At 38.3% G+C, this 16,466-nt stretch overlaps 2 protein-coding genes and 1 pseudogene across 2 annotated transcripts; all 3 read right to left on the bottom strand.

Moving 5' to 3' along the window:
* Positions 1-3,517: 3,517 nt before the first annotated feature.
* On the bottom strand, positions 3,518-6,821 carry LOC132167580 (cytochrome P450 89A2-like; annotated as a pseudogene).
* Positions 6,567-9,095, bottom strand: LOC132164191 (cytochrome P450 89A2-like). Its single transcript, XM_059574632.1, has 2 exons — positions 7,433-9,095; positions 6,567-6,681 (listed from the first exon to the last, which is right to left on the bottom strand). The coding sequence occupies exon 1, from the start codon at positions 9,011-9,013 to the stop codon at positions 7,454-7,456; it is 1,560 nt and encodes a 519-aa protein (XP_059430615.1). The 5' UTR covers positions 9,014-9,095; the 3' UTR covers positions 6,567-6,681; positions 7,433-7,453.
* Positions 9,096-11,753: 2,658 nt separating this feature from the next.
* LOC132165793 (cytochrome P450 89A2-like) lies at positions 11,754-13,457 on the bottom strand. Its single transcript, XM_059576479.1, has one exon. The coding sequence runs from the start codon at positions 13,422-13,424 to the stop codon at positions 11,898-11,900; it is 1,527 nt and encodes a 508-aa protein (XP_059432462.1). The 5' UTR covers positions 13,425-13,457; the 3' UTR covers positions 11,754-11,897.
* Positions 13,458-16,466: the final 3,009 nt, after the last annotated feature.

Here is a 16,466-nt window from a genome sequence, read left to right as displayed (position 1 = left end):
GTATATATCTCATCAACCAAGCAAGTTTTTAAAATTGAGAAAGGCTACACACTCTCAAATACATACTCCTTGACATGGTACTATTACTAAAAGTAATGCATTTTTCACTGTAATTCCTTTTTACCTTTCAATATAAAAGATTATAGTCCTATGAAAACATTTCTTTTAATTAATTACATGGAAAAATTAATAAGAAGACATAGTAGAACAAGCAAAAAAATTTCTGCAATCTTGGTATTTATTTCCAAATACAAATGCATACTAACAAAGAACACTAAGACAATCCATCATAGGAATAGACACAAGTTTGGTTGCCTTTGTTATGCAAACACTCTTCTTAGAAATAGACACAAGTTTGATCCTAGAGCTAGACCCCTCATATTTCTTGGATATCCATATGGCATTAAAGGGTACAAGTTTTATGATTTAACTCTTAAAATTGTGTTTGTATCAAGAGATGTTATTTTCCATGAAACCAATTTTCCTTAAGTAATCAAATATCCTGATTTAGAATTTCTTTTTACTGATTCAATCATTCCTTTATCCATTCCTGATCATTGTTTACCTGAATCAGTGGTCAGTTTACCACATCCTATGATTCCAACTTCATCTTCAAATTCTTTAGAGTCTAGTACTCATAACTCAGATCAAATTCATGATGTTATAACATTTGATTCTGATTCTGCAAGTCCACATTTAGAAATTTCACAACAGCCACTTAGAAAGTCTTCTAGGGTAAAACATAGACCTATTTGCATGACTATCACTGTCATATTTAGGGGTGGGCACGGGTCGGGGCGGGGCGGGTTTGGGGTTTTTTTCCACCCGCCCCGCACCCTGCGGGTTTTGAATTTTTCAACCCGTCACCCGGGCAAAATTAACAAAACCGCGCGGTTTCGGGTTGTGCGGGGCGGGGCGGGTTGATGCGGGTTGTGCGGGTTGGGTTCTTCTCCTCCATTTTCGTCTCTTCTGCAGGTTTCTTGTCCTCCATTTTCAAACAAACCCTACATCAGAATACCAAGAAACAAACAAACACAACCCAACCCAACATCAAACCTATAAACAACGGAATAGAAAACCAAAGAATGATTAGATCTTAATGATAAAAGATCTTTTGGTTCCCATTCATGAAAGAGGCCTAGAGAGAGAGAAAAACCTGGATCGTGGATCGTGGTCTGTGGAGTGGAGGTGGGAGCGGCGCAACAGCCAGTGATTTGAGGTGGAGCGGCGGCGCAGACGAGCAAGCAAGAGCGACGAAGAGAGAGCGAGAGCGAAAGCGAAAGAGATGGAGAAAGAGCAAGAGACGAGAGGCTTAGAGAGGAAGGGAGGGAGAGAGGCGGCTGAAACTGAAAGAGAGAGTTAGGAAATTAGGTTAGGGTTTTTTAAGTTTTAATAGTTTTATACTTGGGCGGGTCGGATCGGGGCGGGGCGGGTACCCGCATGAAATAAATCTCTATTCCCGCAACCCGCCCCACCCCGCACGGGTTGGAGAGGTCCTACCCGAACCCGCAAAAATATACCTAAAAACCGCTCGGGGCGGGGCGGGTTTGCGGGGCGGGCGGGTTTTTGCCCACCCCTAATCATATTGCTGCCTCCACTTCAGAACCCACAGCAGTCTCTCCATCTTCAGGTATTCGTTATGATTTGTCTTCAGTTCTTTCATATAACAAGCTTTCATTTAATCATAAATCTTTTAGTCTTTCTATTTCTGCTATTGTTGAACCCAAGTCATATACTCAAGCCGTCAAATTTGAGGAGTGGCGTGAGGCTATGGATAATGAGATCAAGGCTCTTGAACTTAATAATACTTGGACAGTAGTTGATCTTCTTGCTTCAAAGCAAGCTATTGGATGTAAGTGGGTTTATAAGGTGAAGTTAAAGTCTGATGGGACTTTGAAAAGGTGTTAAGCAAGATTGTTAGCAAAGGGTTATAACCAATGTGAGGGATTGGATTATTATGAAACTTTTTCTCCTGTGGCTAAACTCACAACAGTGAGAACTCTTTTGGCAGTTGCAGCTGCAAAGAAATGGCATCTTCACCAGTTGGATGTAAATAATGTCTTTCTTAATGGCAATCTTGATGAAGAGGTCTACATGTTATTTCCTCTTGGTTTTTCTAAAAAAGGGGAGTCCAAGGTATGTAAGCTCAACAAATCACTTTATGGTCTAAAGCAAGCTTCCCGGCAGTGGTTTGCAAAGTTTTCTTCTGCTTTGATTGAGTTTGGGTTTGTCTAATCTAGAGCTAATTACACATTGTTCACTAGAACTTTAGATGGTTCATTTATTGCCTTACTGGTATATGTAGATGATATCATACTTGCCGGTGATAATCCAGTTGAGGTTTCCAAGTTAACTACAGTGCTTAATGATAGGTTTAAGCTTAAAGATCTTGGACAGTTGAAATATTTTCTTGGTTTGGAAATAGCTCGAAGTGAGCTTGGTCTCTTTGTTTGTCAGAGAAAATATGCTTTGGAGATTCTTGAAGATACTGGTATGTTGGCCTCAAAACCTGCAAAATAATGGGACCTAATATGAAGTTCTCTAAAGATTCTGGTTCAATCTTAGACGATCCTACTTCATACAAAAGGCTTGTTGGTAGACTACTCTATCTCACCATAACAAGACCTGATATTTCCTTTGTTGTTCAGGTTCTTAGCTAGTTTATGGACAAGCCTAGAGTTCCACACTTAGAAGCAGCCAATAGAGTACTCAGATATATTAAAGCTTCCCCTGCTCAAGGGTTGTTCTTTCCTGTTACTTCCACTTTACAAATGAAGGCATTTTGTGACTCAGATTGGGCTGGTTGCTCAGATATAAGGTCTGTGACAGGGTATTGTATTTTCCTTGATAATGCATTAATTTCATGGAAATCTAAGAAACAGACAACCGTTTGCAGGTCATCTGCAAAGGCTGAGTACAAGGCCATGGCTTCCACTTGTTGTGAGGTTGTGTGGCTTAGAACTCTTCTCCAAGACTTACAAGTTTCCCTTCAAACTGCCTTGCTCTATTGTGACAGTAAAGCTGCTCTTCACATTGTAGCAAACCCTGTCTTTCATGAGTGTACAAAACATATTGCCATTGACTGTTATGTAGTACGAGAAAAGTTGCAAATTGGTATTGTTCGAACCTTTCATGTTTCATCACAACATCAGTTGGCAGATGTTTTTACAAAAGCTCTTGGTTCTTCTTTATTTCATCCTTTGGTGTCCAAGATGAGTCTTTATAATATTTACTCTTCCTGAGTTTTTTTTATCAAATCTCATCCTGAGGGGGAGTATTGAGAATACAAGCAGAGCAGCCAAGCGACTTACCATGCTTCCACATCAGCATGCAACAGACTCCATGATTGTAGGAGGAGTTTAGTTACTAAGTTGCAAGTTTATTAGTTAGCTTTAAGTTGTAAGTTGGTTGCTATTTGTTAGCACTTAAAGTGCACATGTTTAAACTAATTTTGTTTCAAACTAAGCTCAAACAGACTACGTATATAATGTACATGCAATTCTAATGAGAAGTTGAGTTGATTTTTCTCCAAGTTTGAGCATTCTCTTCCATTTTCAATAGAAGGAGCCAACGAACTTATGGTAAAGCATAGGTCTGTTGAAAGAAAAACACATAGAGCCAGAGCCACACAAAGACACTCAGGCTTTCATTCCTTCATTTAATATAGCTATAGTGTTTGATTCAAAGTTGACATTGACATCTTACCAAGAAAATCAACCAGACCATTCAAAACCTGGGAGATAGATGGGCCTTCAATGGGTACTTCATCACCATGGTGAACTCCTGCTTCTCTGACAAATCAACCTCATCTCCATCCACAGCTTTCCAATCAAAATTCCATACCAAATTGGCCACAAAATATTCCAAATGAAGCATGGCCAAGCCAAACCCAGGACAAATTCTCCTCCCTGCCCCAAAAGGCATCATCTTGATCTCTCTGCTTCCCGTTATATCAAACACTTCCCCTCCACCACCACTCAGAAACCTTTCAGGCTTGAACGCCATGGGATCCTTCCACACTTTGGGGTCCCATCCCATATCCGCCACCAAGAAATTCAAACTGGCATTATTGGGCACCAAGTAGCCGTCCAAGACCACGTCCTCTGTCACCGCATGTGGCAGCACGAAATGCCCAGGTGGGTGCCGCCTTAAACCCTCCAAAACCACTGCCTTCAAATACGGCAACTTATGCAAATCCTCCTCCTTCACCTCCTTCTCTCCATCCCCCACAACGACCCCTTTAATCTCTGCCCAAACCCTCTCTTGGATGTGTGGGTATTTCACCAAATTCGCCATTATCCACTGCAACGCCGTGGATGTAGTGTCCGTGCCCGCGTTGAGAAACTCCGAGCACAAGCTAATCATTTCCCCGTCTTCAAGCTTCCTCTTCTCCTCCGGCAACTCCAAATCCAACAACGTGTCCACGTACGACACCACAAACTCATCATCTGTGTCTACGTCGTCCTCTTTTGCCTTGCTTGCCCTTTCCTGCTTCAATTCGCTCTCTTCCTCGCTTCTATCAAAGGCATCAGTACATCGTCCTGGGATCTCCGAAGCTTCCAAAACTCCTCCCAACGGTTACGGAATATTATCTTCCCAAGCGTCGGCCAAAAATTGAGCATGTTAAAGCGGCTAAAGCCCAAAAGCAAGTGACGCTGCGCTTTCTCGATTTCCTTTATCTGGGTCTCGCTGAGCTTGTCCCCGAAACACATGAGTACCAACAAGCAAAACATGGCGTATTGGAAATGGTCAATCAGAACGACTGGGTTAACGTTGCCGGACTCCGTCGTGGAGTGAGATATAAGGCGGTTGATAAGGATGTCCAAGACCCACTAAAGCCCACTCTGTTTATATATATAAGTGTCAGACATGCAATAGATTGTTTTATTGGAAAGAGAAATAGTCAATTATTTATGTAGGTATATAGGCCACTACGTTTTTGAAAAACGTTATGCAGATTCTTGTCTCAACTATTATTTTCATTTCACAATCTATATTTGAATAATTCATTTTGGCAAAATCGACGTTCACACATAATGGTCAAAAGTAGTTATTAAATCAAAAAACATGAAAGTAGAGTACTGTCAAAGCTTGCGTTTATTCTAGGAGAAAATCTTTAAAGTTTTAAGAATTTTTTAATTTTTTAATTCAAATTTTAATGCTTAAAAATTAACAATGTATTCACTTAATATTTAAAAAGATTTTAATTGAAACCTTTCCTTACTAATTTGTCTAATTGGAAGAAAATTATTATGTGGGATTGAGATTTTGATGTCTTCTATTTTAATTTTGCATTTATTAAAATTTATAAAATTACGTAATTACCCTCAATAAAACTTATGAAATTGAGGATAATTATATCATTTTATAGATTTTAATAAGGATAAAATTGAAATAAATGGCATCAAAATTTCACGTGAGACAAATGTGGGATGATTTCCGTTCAATTAGACGAAAATTAGTAATAGAAGGTCTGAATTAAAAAAAATTTAAACAGTAAAATTCAAATTAAAAAACTCTTAAAATTTCAGAAGTAAAGTAAATTTAACATTTTATTCTAATATACAAATCAACGATAAGTTGTGTCCAAAAATTTTAAAAAATCTTCCAAAAATATGTTTTTTATTATTTTTTTTATTTTTTAGGTCTCAAAAAGTTAATTTCCTCTCCACATTTAAAAAAAAAAAATTGCCCCTACTCTAAAATTTCTGGTTACGCCTATGCTTATACAAAAATTCAAATCAATAATCTCCTTTCCTATTGCTAAACAAGATCATTAATAAAATTGTCCTCATCATTTTCACTGATTGATACAAACTTTAAATATAACTCACTCTCAAAAACCAACTTACAAAGAGATAATACCCAAAAACTTATATACATAAGATTAATATTATATTTAACCTCTGTAAAACACTAGGTAAAACTCACCCTTTGGTAAAAGTCAAGAGCTTATATACCTTTGATAAAACTCACCACTAGTGCCGACTGCTTTTGTGGCTTTTCCCTGCCTTCCGATAACTACTACTGGCGGGTGGTCCTCATGCGCCAGTCAATGGCTTCCACGCATCGGGTCTGGCTGCCTTCCTCCGCTTTGTTCATCTCTAGTATTGCTATGCTGCGATTTTATTTGCTTTTCGTTTATTTTTCCTTGTAATTTTATGTTCCTTGTGTTTCTATTTTCTGGCCAGTTCCTTGAACTAGTCGCTTTTTCATTTTTTGAGAGAATTCTTCCTCTCATTACCGACTACTGATGATCGGATTTGGTTTTTTCTACCTACCACTGATGGTCGTGATGGTAACTTTGATGAGTTTTGTTCCGTTTACAGAATCTTGCCATATTTTTTAGCCTTTATTGGCCGTTTCAGTTCGCTTGATGGACTGAGTCATTCATTTGACCTATTCCCGACTGTTCTTCGGAATGTTTTTTCGCCTTTGTTTTTTATTTTCTTGTAATTGCCTTTCCCCTTCCCCACTTTGAATAGAAAAAAATAAAATAAAAAAGCTTATATACATTTAATAAAGCTCACCCTTAAAGTAATGCGTTTTTTTTTTTTTTGGATAAATGAAACCCTCCAATTTTGACAACATACAACCAAACACAAAACTGCGGTTTCTACTCTGCAGAAACACTTTACACCCATCTCTGCCATCAATCTAGCCTGCAGCAATATTCAAGTTCTGCAAAAAAAAAACACTCAGAATACCATATACAGACTACTCAAAACAGAATCAACCACAGCTACCACAAAGTTCTTCATTCTCCCTTGATCACTTAAACTCCCAATGGCAATAACAGGTGATCTAACTTCCCACTTCATTTGTAAAACAATTTTCTCCTCTTTAAGGATTTGATTTCCTTGTCTAACATTGTTTTTTTGCTTCCAAACAGTATAAATAGTAGTACTCCATCCGATTTGCATAAAATAAGCCTGCATTGATTTCATCTTCCACATCCTTGGTCCCCACCTCAGCAAATCATCCCAGCCCGTACATATCTCATCAACCAAGCAAGTTTTTAAAATTGAGAAAGGCTACACACTCTCAAACAAATACATACTCCTTGACATGGTACCATTACTAAAAGTAATGCATTTTTCACTGTAATTCCTTTTTACCTTTCAATATAAAAGATTATAGTCCTATGAAAACATTTCTTTAAATTAATTACATGGAAAAATTAATAAGAAGACATAGTAGAACAAGCAAAAAAATTCCTGCAATCTTGGTACTTATTTCCAAATACAAATGCATACTAACAAAGAACACTAAGACAATCCATCATAGGAAGGAGCCAACGAACTTATGGTAAAGCATAGGTCTGTTGAAAGAAAAACACATAGAGCCAGAGCCACACAAAGACACTCAGGCTTGCATTCCTTCATTTAATATAGCTGTAGAGTTTGATTCAAAGTTGACATTGACATCTTACCAAGAAAATCAACCAGACCATTCAAAACCTGGGAGATAGATGGGCCTTCAATGGGTACTTCATCACCACGGTGAACTCCTGCTTCTCTGACAAATCAACCTCATCTCCACCCACAGCCTTCCACTCGAAATTCCATACCAAATTGGCTACAAAATACTCCAAATGAAGCATTGCCAAACCAGAAGCAGGACAAATCCTCCTCCCTGCCCCAAAAGGCATCATCCTGATTTCCCTGTTTCCCGTTATATCAAACACTTCCCCTCCACCACCACTCAAGAATCTTTCAGGCTTGAAAGCCATCGGATCCTCCCACACCTTGGGGTCCCATCCCATATCCGCCACCATGAAATTCAAACTGCCATTCTTGGGCACCAAGTAGCCGTCCAAGACCACATCCTCTGTCACCGCATGTGGCAGCACGAAATGCCCAGGTGGGTGCCGCCTTAAACCCTCCAAAACCACTGCCTTCAAATACGGCAACTTGTGCAAATCCTCCTCCTTCACCTCCTTCTCTCCATCCCCCACAACGACCCCTTTAATCTCTGCCAAAACCCTCTCTTGGACGTGTGGGTATTTCACCAAATTCGCCATTATCCACTGCAACGCCGTGGATGTAGTGTCCGTCCCCGCGTTGAGAAACTCCGAGCACAAGCTAATCATTTCCCCGTCTTCAAGCTTCCTCTTCTCCTCCGGCAACTCCAAATCCAACAACGTGTCCACGTACGACACCACAAACTCATCATCTGTGTCTACGTCGTCCTCTTTTGCCTTGCTTGCCCTTTCCTGCTTCGCTCTCTTCCTCGCTTCTATCAAAGGCATCAGTACATCGTCCTGGGATCTCCGAAGCTTCCAAAACTCCTCCCAACGCTTACGGAATATTATCTTCCCAAGCGTCGGCCAAAAATTGAGCATGTTAAAGCGGCTAAAGCCCAAAAGCAAGTGACGCTGCGCGTTTTCGATTTCCTTTATCTGGGTCTCGCTGAGCTTGTCCCCGAAACACATGAGTACCAACAAGCAAAACATGGCGTATTGGAAATGGTCAATCAGAACGACAGGGATAACGTTGCCGCACTCCGTCGTGGAGTGAGATATAAGGCGGTTGATAAGGATGTCCAAGACCCACTTACGGGCGCGAGAGTAGGACTTGACGCGCGAAGGGTTTAGGATCTCGGAGGTGAGGTTGCGGCGGAGGATGCGCCATGTGGGGCCGTAGAACGCGGAGCTGATGTTGTGCTGGTTGCAGGAGATGATCTTACTGATGGGGAGGGCTGGGGGGCGGTCAGCGAATACGGCGCCGTTTTGGACGAGTACTTTGTGGGCGAGGTCTCTGTTGGCCACGAAGATGGCCGGGTGCTTGCCGATTCGGAGCGTGACCATGGGCCCGTACCTGACGTGGAGGTTGCGGATGATAGGCTCGAGCTCGGAGAAGGACTTGCGGAGCCATAGGATTCCGCCGAGGATGGGGACGGTGAAGGGTCCGGGAGGGAGCTGCTGGGTTTTGGAGCTTTTCTTGGCGACAATCAGACAGTTGAGTAGGACTGAGATGCAGAGGGAGATGAGGATAAGGAACCAGGCCTCCATGATTCTAGTCTTATCTCTTATGATTAGAAGGGAGACCAAAAGTGAGCAATAGCAACAAGTCAACAACTGGGCTTTCAGCTTTTACCGGTGCCCTAGCTGAAGCCCACTCTGTTTATATATATATATCCCCCAACGAAAACAAAGCCTGATCCGCATTAAACGCTAACCATTAATTGCTTTTGAATGCAATTTATATATATAAAACAATGTTATGAAACAATGTTCTTTTGTGTTTAAAATTCTAAATATATATAAAAATTTAGATACGATGTATGTAGTATGTTATACATCATTTTGGTTTTTTTTTTTTTTTTTTTTAATTTTAAAATAGGGTTAGCGGGTATTATAGTAACTAATCATTAACGGCTGGTTAGCAGTTAACGAATGCAGTTAGTGAGTTTTACTAACCGCCTAAGCAATTACGGTTAGAAGTTTTAGCTAATAATTGCTAATCATAACCGTCTTTTTATCCTTACTAAAAATTGCGACAACTATAAATAAATAAAATTGGGAGAGTGAATATTAATTTTTAAGGAATTATCTCATAAAAAAAATATTTTTAGATTTTTGCGAGAATGATAAGCTTAGCTACTTCCGCTTATCTAGTAACACGACAGTTGAACCGAACGTTGATTCTCATGACGTTTCAATCACCAGGACTAATAAAAAAAAGGTAGTTAGGCTACAACATAAGAAAAATGCTACCGCTTATCATTAAATTTGTGGGTCATGTGAATCTCACACACACACCCCATAAATCCAACTTTCTTTGAACCATTAGAAGATACATAACACATCTTGCAACATAATGCTACCAACAACATTCTTTACTTTTATTTTTTATTTTTTATTTTAAAAAAAAAAGATGAATTTCCCCCTCTTTTTTGTTTTTTTTCTTTTCTTTTATATATAAAGTCAAACTAATTTCTTCACATTAACATTAATTAATTCTTATTACTAATCCTGAAAAAAAAAAAAAAAAAAAAAAAAAAAAAAGGTTCCCAAACACTTGAGATCATGCTTCTTACATGCTTTATAAGCTTCAAGTTTAATTTAAGCAAACATATTATGCTGTTGTGCACGTAAGGATAACACAGCTAACTCTTGGGACCACGCGTCTCGATTTTTTCTATTTTGTTATGTTTCTGTTTATATATATATATATATGATAATGGTTATTTCAAATGAAATCTAACTCATTAGAAAGAAGTTAAAAAAAAAACATTTGTAGTTTTGGTGACTACTAGGAATTTCAAGGGATTAAAAACATTTTGTAACACCTTGGTCCTATATTAAAAAAAATAGTATTGTGCGTGTTTGGCTAGCCTTTTCCCGAGGTCGTTACCCATCTTATATTCAAGCTTACATACGAGAAAATAATAGGGTGAAGCATAGCAATGTACGTTGCCGTTTGTTTTAAATCTTGGTTAGTGGGGAATTTGGGTTCTTATCCACATATAGCTAATCGGCCTTACACAAACCCACTTGTTAAACCTTTGTGGGCCTCGTATGGTCTATTGGCTTCACTGTCTGTAGGCTGAAGAAATTGGTTCAAAGAAGGGAACATTAATTTTGGGTAGTTGTCAAATGATTGTGTTTTTGGGTATTTTTAAATTTGTGTTTTTATCCACGTCGTAGCTAATGGGCCATTGGCAAACCCAGTTGCTAACCTTTGAGGGCCTTGTATGGGCTGTTTAGCTTCACTGTCTGCAGGCTGAAGAAATTGGTACAAAGAGGGGTCCATAATAATGTCAAAAAAGGCACGCTGAGAAGGAACATTACATGTACACATTTCTGATTTTTTTTGGAACATAAATTTGTTTTAAATTATTTTTTTACCATTAAAGTTAACAATTTTATGAGGTGAATAATGTAATTAAATAATAACTTGTGGTGATTTGTCCTATTTTGGCGTATCCGGTTGAAATGAATTGGTTTATCCTTTAATCATGTAAGTATTAAATTATTGGAAGACCCATTGATGAGCTAGAGAAAAAAAAAAAATATAGCGGTCCTCGTCGCATTACAGTAAATATAAACATTAATTACCATATCAATTTTTAATTCGAGGCGTGACAACGTACAAGCATATTGGTTAGGCAATTGGCACTATAAGAAATTTGGTCATTTAGTGGCGAAGTGGTTGAATACAAAAATTTCCAAAATTCTTGTCACATGGCCCACCCAATATTTAATCTTAATGATTCAAGAAAAACGTTAGGTACATTTACATAAGCACCTTAAAAAGATTAGTGGCCCTAATATTTATCTTGTTTCAATTCAACGCCCATTTCTTTCCGGTAATTAATGGAGTAGCCACCCCTAGATTATGTGCGGTGGCTAGGAAGCGACCCATCAAGGCATGGAACATTTATCTAGTGGAATATGTCATCACTCTTGTTTTTTTTGAAAGGATGTCATTACTCTTGTTACGTACACGTAGAGGTTTCTTTCCTTTTCTTTTCCTTTTTTTTTTTTTGTATTTTTTCTCTTTTGGGGGGGGTCTATGTAGGCTACTGTTGTTATTGTTCAAAACACGACTCTATACATTTCCAAACATGCACATCAAAAAATTTGGCTATTAGCGACAATTCTAGAAAAACAACGTGGTTCAATACAAGAATTCTTGTAGTGTTCGGGCCATAAAATATTTAAGATTTGATTTGGAGCAAGTTAGACCGCCTATAGTTTGGGATCAAGCTAGGACAAATATATCTAATAAAATCTCATGAAAGATTGGTAAAACAACCATAAAATGCATTAGTTTTTATTACCCTTTTTTTCAATACAAAAGATGAGTGATTTTTAACCAAAGATACTATAGAAAAATACATAAAGGGCCTTCTTATTCATATACTCAGAAGAAGTAGTACGTGCATGGTATCTATTTGACTCTTGGGATAACCTTGGCACGCACAGGATTCTTCATGACAACCAAGAACGCCTCCCTCTCCGTTAGATCAACATCATCCACTGCCTTCCACTCAAATTGCCAGATCAGATTGGCAACAAAGTACTCCAGAATAAGCGTCCCATATTTGTAACCGGGACACATCCTCCTCCCAGCGCCAAATGGCAACATCTTAAACGACAACACATCACCAACTTCCTCTCCACCATTATCATTGATACTTATCATTCTTTCGGGCCTGAATTCCGATGGATTCTCCCACACCGTCGGATCGCGCCCTATTATTGCCGTCCCGATGAGCACCGTCGTATCTTTCGGGATATTGTAGCCGTACAATTCCATATCCTCTGTGTTTGTGTGTGGGACTAACGAGGCGTTTGGAGGGTGCATTCTGAGACACTCAAGAATCACTGCTTTCAAATATAGAATCTTGTGCAAGTCCTCCTCCTTCACCTCTTCTGCTCCTTGTTCCACAACTCGGCTGATTTCAGCAAATAGTTTGGCTTGGATACGTGGGTCCTTCACCAAATGCGCCATGATCCAGTGGAACATCGTTGCGGTTGTGTCGGCACCGGCGTTGATGAACTCCGAGCTCAAGCTCAGTACATCAGCGTCGTCAAGCTTGCCTTGGTTACCGGCGCCCTCGGTAATCTCCAAATCGAGTAAGGTATCTGTGTAAGTTACCAAGTCGACTTCTTTGGTGCCCTTCTCTTGCTTCAACTTCTGTCTGGTTCTAATATGAGGCATAAGGACGTCGTATTGACGCTTTAGAAAATCGTTGTACCTTTCCCATTTCTTTCGGTAGATAAGCTTCCCCAGTGTCGGCCAGGTGGCGAAAACACTGAACTCGGAGTAACTGACAAGAAACTTATATTGAATGTGTTCAACTGCTTTAATGGCATCATCACCGATGTCTCCGTAAGTCATGAGAATGAACAAGGAAAACACGGCCAGGTGGAGATGCTCAAAGAGACGGACGGCGTCGTCCTGGGAACATTGCTTGAAGCCATTAATCATTGTTTCCAATGATCGCTTGCGGGCGAAAGTGTAAGATTTCACCCCACTGGAATGGAGAGCTTCAGACATGAGATTACGACGAAGGAGACGCCAAGTATTGCCGTAGGGGGATCCGCCAATATCTTTGCGCTTGTTACTGAGAACATAGCTGACTGGGACGATTGGCGGACGGTTTGCAAAGATGGCATTGTTTTTAACAAGCGCTTGGTGGGCGATGGGGTAGGAAGTTATGAAAATGAGGGGCTTGGAGGCAACGCGGAGAGTCAAAATAGGGCCAAACTTTTGGGATAAGTTGGAGATGAGGGATCTGAGCTCAATCGTCGATTTGGGAAGTAAATGAAGGTGTCCGATGAAGGGGAGAGGCTTGGGTCCTGGTGGGAGCTCGCCATCTTTGGTGGTTTTGGAGGAGAAAAGAAGACTGAAGAGGAGTTTTATGAAGAAACATGCAGAGAGAGAAGCGAGGATGATGAGCCAGGCCTCCATGTCTCCAAGCTGACACAAGCCTATATTGTACGGGTGTGGTAATGAATGTGTTTGCTTCAACATGCTCGTGCCCATTTATAGAGAAGAACCCAACAACCATCGCCCACAATTTTCAACCAAAATTACGATTCGAGAAACTAACTGCCACGTTTTTCAACCCACTTTAGCACTAAGCTCTCCTTTTCTCTTTCTGTCTCTCTCTTCGACCACTATCTTCCGTTGGCGGCTCAGACCTTTCTTTATTATATATAGTTTTCTCGGCCAATTCTGTTTTAGTTTAAGCATAATATTATGCGTATCTGATAACTCATTCATTGTGCCACGTGATTATTAAAAAAGATGATATTTTTCTTATTTAAAAATATATTAAAAAAGAGTAATATATATATTTTCTCTTAAAAACAACAACAATAGCAATGGCCTTCAATTTAACACCCTTCGACGTCATGATAGCGCCACATGATAACAAAAAAATATATTTTGTTATTTATTATATATGTAAAAATAATAATAAGAATGTGTAAACTATATTTTTTTTCCTGCAAATTACTACCCAAATTATAATGTCCCCCAAATTACAAAAATTTGCAACACAATTCCTGCCAATTTACCAAGGTCTTTTGGTTACCCCTTCCATTAGAAATTTTTTTTTTTTTTTTTTTTTTTTTGTTAAAACCTAAAAAAAAAAAAAAAAAACCCACAACTTGTTAATTTTGTAATAATTATTATTATTTTTACATGTCCACAGAAAAGAAGAGCGAGGAAAAATTTAAACTAATAACCTCTCCCGCTTTATTAGCCGTGATCCTTTACCAAGTACGATCACCTTATTTGCAAGAGTCTAGACCATTACTATTCATTTAAAAAAATTAACTTTTAACATTTTTACTGTTTATAATATGTGAATTACTTTTTATTATTATTTAAATTAAAAAATTATTACAAAATATATATTTTTTTTTTTAACTTTTCTATACTATATATATATATATATATATATTCACATCGATCAATTTTTACTACGATACACTACGATACATATCCTTTAAGGAACTTTCCAATAACAAATAAAGCTGGTGATTCAGCCGGCATTTGAACCTATAGGAATGGGCCTAAGTTGAAAAATTCGAAGGGCTGGCTTTGAATTCAATTCACTCAGGTCCAAAAAGGTTAACCTACATGTCCCGTAACTCAAATTCTATCACAGCGGCAGTCATCAGGACGTACAGTCAACGAAAATATTCCACATTTTCAATATTTGATCACTGTTAAAAATACAGACGTAGCGGACGTATATGTTTGTTAAATTTAGTTTTGTAGACATTGAAATACGCTCAACAACCCCAAACAGCACTTTGAAGTGAGAAATTAATTAAAGTGTATAAGGCTGTTAATTGAGCGGAGCGTCTCGCGAGTAAGTTTGAACTCAGTTTGCATAAGTTTGATTCGTGCTTGACTCGAATATTAAATGAAACTAGCTCGACTCGACTCGACTAAGCTCGTGAGCAGCTCATATAAAGCTCGAATTAGTAATTATTCACATAATTCCTCATATTAATATTAAAAATTGATAATTTTTTTTCTAATAGCATCATTTTATTATAAAATGATGCATATCCTTTATCTTCAAAACTAAGTGCCTTGTTATATTGACTTTGAGTTCCATACTTCACTAACTAGACTAAGCAAATGCTTATATGCAAGCTGGCTTCTTGAGCTGTTTAAAAGTACTTAAAGTTTAAATTTATAATAAAAAAATAAATTAATAAATTAAATAAAATAAATTAAATATAAGAAATAGCTCGTGAACTGGCTCAGCTCAGCTCGATTTATTATGAGCTCGAACTCGATTTTTTTGGCTCGTACTTAAGCTCGGCTCGAACTCAAGTAAAATTTAAACAAGCCGAACCCAAATAAAAAAAATTCGTTCAAACTTGACTCGTTTACACACCCTATAAGTGTATTTCAACAATTATAACCAATAATAATAATAATATATTTATTTTTGTAACAGTAGACAACTGTTACTCTGCAGTAGATCATTGGACATTATCTTCAATTCCTAGCTGATTTTGAATGCCAGGTGCAACCGTCACTATCAGAAGCTCATTTTCTTTTCTTTTTTTAATTTTTTCTTGTTCGAAAGAATTGAAACACGACTTTAAATGTAGTTACGGAAAATTTTTCTGTCTTGGACATAAATTTCTTTGGAATTAGGTTGGATTTAATTTAGTCTATAAAACAGTCAGATGTCTCTTGTCCATATAATGAGAAACACATGATTTTTAGATTAGCCCTTGAGAAGTACATAATTAAGTTAATTAATTTCTCCGTGATCATACGACATTGTGCAATTTTATTTATTTCCTCCATTAGTCTCTAATGATGATGGTGCAGTCAAAAAACTGTGTTTATCATTTGCATAAAACAATTATAATAATAGGTAAAGAAATTCATGGGGGATTTTCTAGAAAACGATCTTCTAGATATTTCATAGAGGCTGTAGTACTTCTTTTCATTTTTCATTTTTTTTTTTCTGGTTGGTGAGGCTGCTTTTCATCTTGTTCAAAGCACGAGTCTTGAAATTTTGTAATGAAAATGTTTTTGGTCGATCTCCAAGGATAGAAGGGTCAGAAACTGCAGGCGTTCATCTTGTGCATAAAAAGTTATATATATATAACAGATTCATCTGTCATGATTAAAAAAAAAATGTCAATCTAATCCAGCATTAGGGTTGGGCGTGGGGCAGGGCGAGGCACATTTCGGCCTTTCCCTCTACTTTACCCACACATTGCGGGTTCGGAAAATCCTATCCACTACCTAGACACAGTGAACCTTATTTGCTCGAAATTGGGTTTTACGGGGCAGATACTGCATGTTACGTCAGGTATTATGGGTAGGGCTTATTTTTCTTGGGGTTTTTTTTTTTTTTTTCCTTTCATTTTTTTTCATCTCATAGAGTGAGAGAGAGAGAATGAGAGACATAGAGAGAGAGCAAGACGGAGACTGAGAAAGCGAGTCTCGAGACAGAGTTGATGAGAA

Source organism: Corylus avellana, chromosome ca1 (assembly GCF_901000735.1).
Source record: "Corylus avellana chromosome ca1, CavTom2PMs-1.0".
Taxonomy (NCBI): domain Eukaryota; kingdom Viridiplantae; phylum Streptophyta; class Magnoliopsida; order Fagales; family Betulaceae; genus Corylus; species Corylus avellana.
This window is presented reverse-complemented; position numbering and strand designations above follow the sequence as displayed.

Coding starts and splice junctions, on each gene's coding strand:
- LOC132164191 (XM_059574632.1), bottom strand. CDS start 9,013: ATGGAGGCCTGGTTCCTTATCCTCATCTCCCTCTGCATCTCAGTCCTA.
- LOC132165793 (XM_059576479.1), bottom strand. CDS start 13,424: ATGGAGGCCTGGCTCATCATCCTCGCTTCTCTCTCTGCATGTTTCTTC.